Source organism: Drosophila takahashii, chromosome 2R (genome assembly GCF_030179915.1).
Source record: "Drosophila takahashii strain IR98-3 E-12201 chromosome 2R, DtakHiC1v2, whole genome shotgun sequence".
Lineage (NCBI taxonomy): Eukaryota > Metazoa > Arthropoda > Insecta > Diptera > Drosophilidae > Drosophila > Drosophila takahashii.
This window is the reverse complement of record NC_091679.1, coordinates 34,470,653-34,482,981: the sequence shown is the minus strand read 5'-3', so window position 1 is coordinate 34,482,981 and position 12,329 is coordinate 34,470,653. Positions and strand designations below refer to the sequence as shown.

Here is a 12,329-nt window from a genome sequence, read left to right as displayed (position 1 = left end):
AAGACTATAAACGAAAGATTAGCAAAACCCAAAATACGTTGGCATTTGTTTGAAACGTTCTAAGCAATTTACCTAAACACATAAATATATATTAACAAATCAAGTACGCGCGTCTAATGATCAGCATTATGAATTTTTACAAATATAATTGCGAGTCGTTAACAATCCACCAGCACTTTTGATAACTTGTTCTTCGGCAGGTCGAGGGAGGGCAGGCGCTGGGTGACCATTCCGGTGGCCACCGTGGCTCCGTTCTCGCGAATCGTGAAGGCTTGGCCCGGCGTCATGACCATTTTTCGCAACAGAGTGACGCGCACCTGGCCATGCTCTCCCGGCATCAGCATGGCCTCACTGGGAACTGAAATGGAATTAAGGGAATATCATATATTTTAGTTATTCAAAGCCTATACCAACTTACCTATGTCAATACGTGCCGGAACATTCCACGTCTGGCTGAAGAGCTGCTGAATATACTTGGAGAGCATGGGCTTGACGCGACCGCCTTCGGCACGCGATAGCAGGTACATGGAGCCCTCAAAGTGATTGGAAATATCCTCGGATCCCGTCGCACACAGCAGCATTCCCCGCTCCACGGCGGATATCTTGATGCCTCGCAGCAGGGCGCCCACATTCTCGCCTGCCTGCGCCTGCGGCACGCTCTTCCGGAAGATCTGAATGTCGCTGACGCTCGTCTTTAGGTTCTGATTGAAGCCCAGCAGATCGGCATCGGCGTTCCGGGGAATGGTACCTCTTTTGATGGTGCCCACGACCACAGTTCCTCTGCCGGGCACTGTAAAGGCATTGTCAATGGGCAGGATAAACGGGGCTGCGACATCGCGCTGTGGCGTTGGTATATACGAATCGCAGTGCTCCAATAGCTTCTCAATGGACGGAACACCGAACTCTGACTTGTCCTCACGCAGAGCCAGCAGGGCAGATCCACAAATGACGGGGCTATTGACTCCATCGAAACCGAAGTCGCTCAACATCTCTCGCATCTCGATTTCAACCAGTTCCAGCACCTCTTGGTCCACCAAATCGGCCTTGTTTATGAAGACTATAATGCGCTGGATGCCCACCTGTTTGGCCAGCAGCAGGTGCTCGCGCGTCTGCGGCATCTGGCCATCGGTGGCGGCCACCACCAGGATGGCGCCATCCATTTGGGAGGCACCCGAGATCATGTTCTGCGGTGCACAAGAGAAGTGTTGTTAGATAGAATAATTAGAAATATATAAGCTTAGAACCTTTATGTAGTCCGCATGACCCGGGCAGTCCGTGTGGGCGTAGGTGCGCTCCGTGGTGGCATAGCCAATGTGGCAGGCATTTATGGTTATGCCGCGCGCCTTTTCCTCGGGCGCCCGATCGATCTGGTCGTAGGAAAGATACTCCGCCAGGCCCTTCTGCGACTGGATCCTGGTGATGGCGGCGGTCAGGGTGGTTTTGCCATGGTCCACGTGCCCAATGGTGCCCACATTGCAGTGCGGCAACTCGCGCAAACCGGTGGCCGGATTTTTATCCGCACTGGTGGCCAACAGACGCGCCCCCTTCCAGAGGCTTTGCCTGCAGCCGGCGCTGACCAGTGCCTGGTTGATCCGGTGCAGGAACACTGCGTCGCATTGACGCCACAACTTTGGAAGCAGTCCACTCATCGCTCCCGAGAAGATCGCCAATCCGGGTGGAGAGTACGTAACACAGCACACGGCGCGAAAAACCAAAACAAGAGCAGCTGTTCCGCCAGTGTTGCAAAGCGCAAAGATCGGTGGAGTGGTAAGTTCTAAAATTTAGATCAGCCGGGAAAATTTGAATTTTATTTGACTTTTAAAAAAGCAAATTTAGCAAGAACTTGGGCAAGCTACGGTTAACAAATATATATGTTCAATATATTTACATTTTAAAGGGCCTAATAACAAATCGCCTCAAATTTTCCGTAGAATACAAATCATTTTTAAAGACCTGCATAAATTTAATTTGTTTTCATAGTATAATTCGATACTTCTAACCTAGTACGATTCCAGTGATTTGGTCTCCATAGTAATTTAGTACATAATACGTTGCGGTACAGTATAAGACATTTAGGGCATACCAAATAAGCATTTTTTTAAAGTGGTCTTCCAAGTTTATTACTCATACGTACTGTTGCCTATGATTAGGATAGAATTTTAATCTAGGTGGCTTAGGAGAACGAAGGAATATAAAACTCTTGACTGACTTTAAATTTATTCACTGCCTCTTCAAGATCTATTCAGTAGAGTTGATAAGAGCGAATCCATCTATTGTTACCAAGGAATGGGCACCTATAGTGTTGAGGAGTCATATTCATGACCCGTTGTGATAACCCACTTGCATAGTCCCAAAAAGTAAACAAATCTATGAGCATAGCATTATAGCGTTAAAACACTTTAATTTAGGGAAACAATTTTAAGCATTAAAAATATTTTAATATTTATCTTACAAACTAAGATAATGAATGAATTTGAATGAATTTGTTAACACTTACAGCGTTGTTTAGGGATCATAAAAGTTTATTAAAGAGTTTTAAAGTTAAAGCATTGTTAAAAAAAAAAAAAAAAAGTATTTTGTGCCGTGTACAAATTTGCACCAACTCTTACGGTTTGAGATCACAGACAAATATAATACATTTATATTTAAAATATACATATGCTTAAGTAAAGATTACTTAATAAGTGATATATGTATGGACAGACTTTAAGAACGTTTAATCTCTCCCGAATTCAAATTTAAACAAATAGCACAAGTACTGATTTATGATTAAGACTGAGATTCCATTGAGAGATCCCATTCTATCGCATTTTTGGTCGGAAATCCATCTACATAAATTTTGGGATTTTGGCATTGCCAAGATCAGTTGTTCGCGAATGCTTGAAACCTTCTGGTGGTTTTTTGGATTGGGAAAGAATTACAAAACTTGAGAAAGTAAAAGCCTCTTCATGGATTTATTAAGGCGCTTTTGGTAAGCCTTTAATTAACCTTTCAAATTTAAGGGTTCCGTTACCCTAATTGTTCTTGTTATCTTTCTACTTGCAGCTCCACTGCCTTAGCGGTACTCATTGTGGTGGCAGCCATCGGCATCCGTGACTCCAATGCTAGATACTACGAAGAACTGGCTGTACCAAATTGTCGGTTTGGTCCTCTGCTGAGTGTAAGAAATTTTACAAACACGGGTTGGCAGCAGAATTTCCAAACGGACGGACCACAGGACCTTGAATGGCTTCTCTCTGAGTGGAGCGGGGTAGGTCTTTACCTCTCCAAAACCTAAATATATATTTCAAATTTTGTCTATTATCTTGCAGTGCGAAGCATGCGATCAGAAATCAGAGACCCGGACAGCTATTTGCGCTGATAAGAACGGGAAAGCGTTTCCGCCGGAGCTCTGTGAGGTGGCAATTCCAGAACTCTCCCGACCTTGCAACTCGGTAAAGGGTCAGACCAAGTGGTTCTCCTCGCAGTGGAGCAGTTGCTCCGCTACCTGTGGAAAGGGGATCCAGTCCCGCCTCGTCATCTGCGAGGAGCTCAATGGCGAGACGGTGACTCCTCAAAGCGAATACATGTGCGACCAGGCATCGAAACCCGACTCCGAGCAGGAATGCTCCTCCGACGATGAATGCTCCGCCACCGAAGGTTCTAGTCCCAATCTATCGTACCCTACTACAACTCCGTCGCACCAGTGTAATCAGCCTGCCGACGCAGGAGAATGCGAAGAATGGGTCTTAAAGTGGAACTACAATGAGACGGAGGGAGGATGCCAGCAGTTCTACTACGGCGGCTGCGGCGGAAATGATAATCGATTTGAATCTGAGGAGGAATGCTCTGCTCGCTGCTCATCCGAACCTAAGCCCGAACCAGAACGCGAACCGGAACGTAAGCCCGAACTTGGAACCGATACCGAAACCAAACCTGAACAAGAACTGTGTTATCAGCCTGCCGATGCAGGTGATTGCGGTGATTGGGTGTTAAAGTGGAACTACAATGAGACGGAGGGACGATGCCAGCAATTCTACTATGGAGGCTGCGGCGGCAATGATAATCGCTTTGAATCTGAGGAAGAATGCTTAGTTCGCTGTTCATCCGAACCTGATCGTGAACCTCAATCGGAACCGGAACCTGAACCTGAACCCAAACCCAAGCAGGAACCCGAACCTGAACTGTGTCACCAGCCGATCGATGCAGGAGAATGCGGTGATTGGGTCTTAAAGTGGAACTACAATGAGACGGAGGGCCGGTGCAAACAGTTCTACTATGGAGGCTGCGGCGGAAATGATAATCGCTTTGAATCTGAGGAGGATTGCTCTGCTCGTTGCTCATCCGAACCTGATCCTGAACCCGAACCTAAACCGGAACCGGAACCTGAATCCAATACCAAACAGGAAACCGAACCTGAACTGTGTCATCAGCCTGCCGATGAAGGTAATTGCGGAGAATGGGTCCTAAAGTGGAACTACAACCAGACAGAGGGTCGATGCAAGCAGTTCTACTATGGCGGCTGCGGCGGCAATGATAATCGCTTTGAATCTGAGGAGGATTGCTCTGCTCGTTGCTCAGACGAACCTGAACCGGAGCAACCTAAGCCAGAACCCAGCACCTCCAAGTGCTTCCTGGCATCCAATTCGGGCAACTGCACCGAACACGAGGTCCGCTGGTACTACAACAGTCAACTGGGACTCTGCGACGAGTTCCCCTACACAGGATGTGGCGGCAATGCCAACAACTACGCCAGCGAGGAGGAGTGCCAGAGGGAATGCCATGACGTCCAGAACACCTGTGCATTGCCACCTGTCCAGGGGCGATGCAGTGAGAGCTACCAACGCTGGTTCTTCGATGAGCGCAGCGGAGGATGCCACGAGTTCGAGTTCACCGGATGTCGCGGTAATCGCAACAATTTCGAGTCCGAAGCGGAGTGCCTGAGCTTCTGCCGCAGTCAAGAGTCAGAAGAACCCGCTGAGCCACAACCTCCAGCACAGGTAATTATATTATTATATTTAAATAAAACCAAAAAAAAAAAATTTATTTTTACTGCAGCTCTACTCCAGATGCGACGCGCCACCGGTGTTTGGAGACTGCGACAGCCGCATTTCGGCCTGGTTCTACGACAAATCTTACAAGGTCTGCACGATTTTCACCTACAGCGGATGCGGCGGAAACGGAAACCGTTTCGAGACGCGGGACCAGTGCGAGAGGCAGTGCAAGGCGGATTCACGATTGGGTAAGTCAGCATTTGGAGCATACATTTTGGGATTGAGGAAATAACATATCATTGATCTGGTGCACAGTTGATGTCCATGCCGCTTTGCATTTGGATTGGAAGAATAGCTACACAGCCGGTTCTACCATTTCCATGGTCTGCTCCGTTCAAGGGTATCCAGAGCCCGATGTTACCTGGGCCAAGGACGAAGTGCCTCTCTACTCCACTGGGCGGATTCAAATTACATGTGAGTGGTGGCGTAATGAGTACATCGAATGTGAAATTTCTACTACCCATTTAGTTCTTCATTGTAATGGTGCAATAACTTAAGATCTTCCTATCTCTTTAATAGCCCAACCCCACAGTCTGCTACTGAGAGATGTGACCCCCGATGATTCTGGAAACTATACCTGCTCAGCCAATAATGGAATCTACCAGGCTAGCGCCGAAGCCAATGTGTACATTCCCTGTAAGTAATAACTAAGGTAGTTATTTTTAAGATTATTTAATTAATTTAATTTTTTCAGCTTCTGTTCTGGTGTCTCCTGAGTGCACCGATATTCCATATTTCTCCAACTGCCATCTGGTCGTTCAGTACTTCAACTGCAACAACGAATACTTCAAAAATTCCTGCTGCCGATCTTGTACGTTGGCGGGCCAAATTAACGGCCACTCAGTTGATGAAAATTCAATCTAAAACGAATCTTTCTTAATGTACCTACTCCTACCTCTTTTCAATAAATCATTACCCTATTAAATTAAAAAAACGGGAAATACATAACCAAAGTTTTTCTAAATCCAAAACAAGGGTCTTTATAGAAATTAAAGTAGGTTGGGATAATGTTAAAAATGAATGTATACACCTGTTACTCAAGAAACGCGAACAAATTCTTTTCGATGGACGTCCTTTAAATGTCAATTGTAATGTGCAGATTTGTAATGCTCCAGTCGCAAATTGCCCCAGTCGCAGAATACTCCAGTCGCAAAATGCTCCAGTCGCAAAATGCTCCAGTCTCAAAATGCTCCATTGGCAAAATGCTCCATTGGCAAAATGCTCCATTGGCAAAATGCTCCAGTCGCAAAATGCTCCAGTCTCAAAATGCTCCAGTCTCAAAATGCTCCAGTCTCAAAATGCTCCAGTCGCAAAATGCTCCATTGGCAAAATGCTCCATTGGCAAAATGCTCCAGTCTCAAAATGCTCCAGTCTCAAAATGCTCCAGTCTCAAAATGCTCCATTGGCAAAATGCTCCATTGGCAAAATGCTCCAGTCGCAAAATGCTCCAGTCACAAAATGCTCCAGTCTCAAAATGCTCCAGTCGCAAAATGCTCCAGTCTCAAAATGCTCCAGTCTCAAAATGCTCCAGTCGCAAAATGCTCCAGTCTCAAAATGCTCCAGTCGCATAATGCTCCAATCGCAAAATCCTCCAGTCTCAAAATGCTCCAGTCGCAAAATGCTCCAGTCTCAAAATGCTCCAGTCTCAAAATGCTCCAGTCGCAAAATGCTCCAGTCTCAAAATGCTCCAGTCGCAAAATGCTCCATTGGCAAAATGCTCCAGTCGCAAAATGCTCCAGTCTCAAAATGCTCCAGTCTCAGAATGCTCCAGTCTCAAAATGCTCCATTGGCAAAATGCTCCATTGACAAAATGCTCCAGTCTCAAAATGCTCCAGTCTCAAAATGCTCCAGTCGCAAAATGCTCCAGTCGCAAAATGCTCCAGTCTCAAAATGCTCCAGTCTCAAAATGCTCCAGTCGCAAAATGCTCCAGTCTCAAAATGCTCCAGTTGGCAAAATGCTCCAGTCTCAAAATGCTCCAGTCGCAAAATGCTCCAGTCGCAAAATGCTCCAGTCGCAAAATGCTCCAGTCTCAAAATGCTCCAGTCTCAAAATGCTCCAGTCGCAAAATGCTCCAGTCGCAAAATGCTCAACTCACAAAAGGCTCCAGTCACAAAATGCTCCAGTCTGCAAAATGCTCCAGTCGCAAAATGCTCCAGTCGCAAAATGCTCCAGTCTCAAAATGCTCCAGTCGCAAAATGCTCCAGTCGCAAAATGCTCCAGTCTCAAAATGCTCCAGTCGCAAAATGCTCCAGTCTCAAAATGCTCCAGTCGCAAAATGCTCCATTGGCAAAATGCTCCAGTCTCAAAATGCTCCAGTCTCAAAATGCTCCAGTCTCAAAATGCTCCAGTCGCAAAATGCTCCAGTCTCAAAATGCTCCAGTCTCAAAATGCTCCAGTCGCAAAATGCTCCAGTCTCAAAATGCTCCAGTCGCAAAATGCTCCAGACGCAGAATGCTCCAGTCTCAAAATGCTCCAGTCGCAAAATGCTCCAGTCTCAAAATGCTCCATTGGCAAAATGCTCCAGTCGCAAAATGCTCCAGTCTCAAAATGCTCCAGTCTCAAAATGCTCCAGTCTCAAAATGCTCCAGTCTCAGAATGCTCCAGTCTCAAAATGCTCCAGTATCAAAATGCTCCAGTCGCAAAATGCTCCAGTCTCAAAATGCTCCAGTCTCAAAATGCTCCAGTCGCAAAATGCTCCAGTCTCAGAATGCTCCAGTCTCAAAATGCTCCATTGGCAAAATGCTCCATTGACAAAATGCTCCAGTCCCAAAATGCTCCAGTCTCAAAATGCTCCAGTCGCAAAATGCTCCAGTCTCAGAATGCTCCAGTCTCAGAATGCTCCAGTCTCAAAATGCTCCAGTCTCAGAATGCTCCAGTCTCAAAATGCTCCAGTCGCAAAATGCTCCAGTCTCAAAATGCTCCAGTCTCAAAATGCTCCAGTCTCAAAATGCTCCAGTCTCAAAATGCTCCAGTCTCAGAATGCTCCAGTCTCAAAATGCTCCATTAACAAAATGCTCCAGTCGCAAAATGCTCCAGTCTCAAAATGCTCCAGTCTTAGAATGCTCCAGTCTCAGAATGCTCCAGTCTCAAAATGCTCCATTGGCAAAATGCTCCATTGACAAAATGCTCCAGTCTCAAAATGCTCCAGTCTCAGAATGCTCCAGTCTCAAAATGCTCCAGTCGCAAAATGCTCCAGTCGCAAAATGCTCCAGTCTCAAAATGCTCCAGTCTCAAAATGCTCCAGTCTCAAAATGCTCCAGTCGCAAAATGCTCCAGTCTCAAAATGCTCCAGTCTCAAAATGCTCCAGTCGCAAAATGCTCCAGTCTCAAACTGCTCCAGTCGCAAAATGCTCCATTGGCAAAAGGCTCCAGTCGCAAAATGCTCCAGTCTCAAAATGCTCCAGTCTCAGAATGCTCCAGTCTCAGAATGCTCCAGTCTCAGAATGCTCCAGTCTCAAAATGCTCCATTGGCAAAATGCTCCATTGACAAAATGCTCCAGTCTCAAAATGCTCCAGTCGCAAAATGCTCCAGTCTCAAAATGCTCCAGTCGCAAAATGCTCCAGTCTCAAACTGCTCCAGTCGCAAAATGCTCCAGTCTCAAAATGCTCCAGTCTCAGAATGCTCCAGTCGCAAAATGCTCCAGTCTCAAAATGCTCCAGTCTCAGAATGCTCCAGTCTCAGAATGCTCCAGTCTCAAAATGCTCCATTGGCAAAATGCTCCATTGACAAAATGCTCCAGTCTCAAAATGCTCCAGTCTCAAAATGCTCCAGTCTCAGAATGCTCCAGTCGCAAAATGCTCCAGTCTCAAAATGCTCCAGTCTCAGAATGCTCCAGTCTCAGAATGCTCCAGTCTCAAAATGCTCCATTGGCAAAATGCTCCATTGACAAAATGCTCCAGTCTCAAAATGCTCCAGTCTCAAAATGCTCCAGTCGCAAAATGCTCCAGTCTCAGAATGCTCCAGTCTCAAAATGCTCCATTGGCAAAATGCTCCATTGACAAAATGCTCCAGTCTCAAAATGCTCCAGTCTCAAAATGCTCCAGTCGCAAAATGCTCCAGTCTCAGAATGCTCCAGTCTCAAAATGCTCCATTGGCAAAATGCTCCATTGACAAAATGCTCCAGTCTCAAAATGCTCCAGTCTCAAAATGCTCCAGTCGCAAAATGCTCCAGTCTCAGAATGCTCCAGTCTCAAAATGCTCCATTGGCAAAATGCTCCAGTCTCAAAATGCTCCAGTCTCAAAATGCTCCAGTCTCAAAATGCTCCAGTCGCAAAATGCTCCAGTCTCAAAATGCTCCAGTCTCAAAATGCTCCAGTCTCAAAATGCTCCAGTCTCAAAATGCTCCAGTCGCAAAATGCTCCAGTCTCAAAATGCTCCAGTCTCAAAATGCTCCAGTCTCAGAATGCTCCAGTCTCAAAATGCTCCATTGGCAAAATGCTCCAGTCGCAAAATGCTCCAGTCTCAAAATGCTCCAGTCTCAGAATGCTCCAGTCTCAGAATGCTCCAGTCTCAGAATGCTCCAGTCTCAGAATGCTCCAGTCTCAAAATGCTCCAGTCGCAAAATGCTCCAGTCTCAAACTGCTCCAGTCTCAAAATGCTCCAGTCGCAAAATGCTCCAGTCTCAGAATGCTCCAGTCTCAAAATGCTCCATTGGCAAAATGCTCCATTGACAAAATGCTCCAGTCCCAAAATGCTCCAGTCTCAAAATGCTCCAGTCGCAAAATGCTCCAGTCTCAGAATGCTCCAGTCTCAAAATGCTCCATTGGCAAAATGCTCCAGTCTCAAAATGCTCCAGTCTCAAAATGCTCCAGTCTCAAAATGCTCCAGTCGCAAAATGCTCCAGTCTCAAAATGCTCCAGTCTCAAAATGCTCCAGTCTCAAATGCTCCAGTCTCAAAATGCTCCAGTCGCAAAATGCTCCAGTCTCAAAATGCTCCAGTCTCAAAATGCTCCAGTCTCAGAATGCTCCAGTCTCAAAATGCTCCATTGGCAAAATGCTCCAGTCGCAAAATGCTCCAGTCTCAAAATGCTCCAGTCTCAGAATGCTCCAGTCTCAGAATGCTCCAGTCTCAGAATGCTCCAGTCTCAGAATGCTCCAGTCTCAAAATGCTCCAGTCTCAGAATGCTCCAGTCTCAAAATGCTCCAGTCGCAAAATGCTCCAGTCTCAAAATGCTCCAGTCTCAAAATGCTCCAGTCTCAAAATGCTCCAGTCTCAAAATGCTCCAGTCTCAGAATGCTCCAGTCTCAAAATGCTCCATTAACAAAATGCTCCAGTCGCAAAATGCTCCAGTCTCAAAATGCTCCAGTCTCAGAATGCTCCAGTCTCAGAATGCTCCAGTCTCAAAATGCTCCATTGGCAAAATGCTCCATTGACAAAATGCTCCAGTCTCAAAATGCTCCAGTCTCAGAATGCTCCAGTCTCAAAATGCTCCAGTCGCAAAATGCTCCAGTCGCAAAATGCTCCAGTCTCAGAATGCTCCAGTCTCAAAATGCTCCATTGGCAAAATGCTCCATTGACAAAATGCTCCAGTCTCAAAATGCTCCAGTCTCAGAATGCTCCAGTCTCAAAATGCTCCAGTCGCAAAATGCTCCAGTCGCAAAATGCTCCAGTCGCAAAATGCTCCAGTCGCAAAATGCTCCATTGGCAAAATGCTCCAGTCGCAAAATGCTCCAGTCTCAAAATGCTCCAGTCTCAGAATGCTCCAGTATCAGAATGCTGCAGTCGCAAAATGCTCCAGTCTCAAACTGCTCCAGTCGCAAAATGCTCCATTGGCAAAATGCTCCAGTCGCAAAATGCTCCAGTCTCAAAATGCTCCAGTCTCAAAATGCTCCAGTCTCAGAATGCTCCAGTCTCAAAATGCTCCATTAACAAAATGCTCCAGTCGCAAAATGCTCCAGTCTCAAAATGCTCCAGTCTCAGAATGCTCCAGTCTCAGAATGCTCCAGTCTCAAAATGCTCCATTGGCAAAATGCTCCATTGACAAAATGCTCCAGTCTCAAAATGCTCCAGTCTCAGAATGCTCCAGTCTCAAAATGCTCCAGTCTCAGAATGCTCCAGTCTCAAAATGCTCATTGGCAAAATGCTCCATTGACAAAATGCTCCAGTCTCAAAATGCTCCAGTCTCAGAATGCTCCAGTCTCAAAATGCTCCAGTCGCAAAATGCTCCAGTCGCAAAATGCTCCAGTCTCAGAATGCTCCATTGGCAAAATGCTCCAGTCGCAAAATGCTCCAGTCTCAAAATGCTCCAGTCTCAAAATGCTCCAGTCGCAAAATGCTCCAGTCTCAAAATGCTCCAGTCGCAAAATGTTCCAATCGCAAAATGCTCCAGTCTCAAAATGTTCCAGTCTCAAAATGCTCCAGTCTCAAAATGCTCCAGTCTCAAAATGCTCCAGTCGCAAAATGCTCCAGTCGCAAAATGCTCCAGTCGCAAAATGCTCCAGTCACAAAATGCTCCAGTCTCAAAATGCTCCAGTCGCAAAATGTTCCAATCGCAAAATGCTCCAGTCTCAAAATGTTCCAGTCTCAAAATGCTCCAGTCTCAAAATGCTCCAGTCTCAAAATGCTCCAGTCGCAAAATGCTCCAGTCTCAAAATGCTCCAGTCTCAAAATGCTCCAGTCTCAAAATGCTCCAGTCGCAAAATGCTCCAGTCTCAAAATGCTCCAGTCGCAAAATGCTCCAATCGCAAAATGCTCCAGTCGCAAAATGCTCCAGTCGCAAAATGCTCCATTGGCAAAATGCTCCAGTCTCAAAATGCTCCAGTCGCAAAATGTTCCAATCGCAAAATGCTCCAGTCTCAAAATGTTCCAGTCTCAAAATGCTCCAGTCTCAAAATGCTCCAGTCTCAAAATGCTCCAGTCGCAAAATGCTCCAGTCGCAAAATGCTCCAGTCGCAAAATGCTCCAGTCACAAAATGCTCCAGTCTCAAAATGCTCCAGTCGCAAAATGTTCCAATCGCAAAATGCTCCAGTCTCAAAATGTTCCAGTCTCAAAATGCTCCAGTCTCAAAATGCTCCAGTCTCAAAATGCTCCAGTCGCAAAATGCTCCAGTCGCAAAATGCTCCAGTCACAAAATGCTCCAGTCTCAAAATGCTCCAGTCGCAAAATGCTCCATTGGCAAAATGCTCCAGTCGCAAAATGCTCCAGTCTCAAAATGCTCCAGTCTCAAAATGCTCCAGTCTCAAAATGCTCCAGTCTCAAAATGCTCCAGTCGCAAAATGCTCCAGTCTCAAAATGCTCCAGTCTCAAAATGCTCCAGTCTCAAAATGCTCCAGTCTCAAAATGCTCCAGTCGCA

At 46.1% G+C, this 12,329-nt stretch overlaps 2 protein-coding genes across 3 annotated transcripts; one reads left to right on the top strand and one right to left on the bottom strand.

The window, feature by feature from the left end:
* Nucleotides 1-67: 67 nt before the first annotated feature.
* Nucleotides 68-1,862, bottom strand: mEFTu2 (mitochondrial translation elongation factor Tu 2). 2 transcript variants are annotated; one of them, XR_011418002.1, is made up of 4 exons: nucleotides 1,245-1,862; nucleotides 859-1,184; nucleotides 419-790; nucleotides 220-358 (listed from the first exon to the last, which is right to left on the bottom strand). XR_011418002.1 is itself a non-coding variant. In XM_017146349.3 (3 exons), exons 1-3 carry the CDS (start codon nucleotides 1,647-1,649, stop codon nucleotides 159-161), a joined length of 1,371 nt encoding a protein of 456 aa, XP_017001838.2. In that variant the 5' UTR covers nucleotides 1,650-1,857; the 3' UTR covers nucleotides 68-158. The 2 variants fall into 2 exon arrangements, 1 of the variants encoding a protein (XP_017001838.2); XM_017146349.3 differs by having other exon boundaries at nucleotides 68-358; nucleotides 419-1,184; nucleotides 1,245-1,857.
* A 1,032-nt stretch (nucleotides 1,863-2,894) lies between these two features.
* On the top strand, nucleotides 2,895-5,938 carry LOC108060525 (papilin-like). The gene is made up of 7 exons (XM_070212109.1): nucleotides 2,895-2,971; nucleotides 3,046-3,250; nucleotides 3,312-4,979; nucleotides 5,038-5,221; nucleotides 5,289-5,447; nucleotides 5,553-5,669; nucleotides 5,728-5,938. Exons 1-7 carry the CDS (start codon nucleotides 2,949-2,951, stop codon nucleotides 5,895-5,897), a joined length of 2,526 nt encoding a protein of 841 aa, XP_070068210.1. The 5' UTR covers nucleotides 2,895-2,948; the 3' UTR covers nucleotides 5,898-5,938.
* The last annotated feature ends 6,391 nt before the right edge of the window (nucleotides 5,939-12,329 follow it).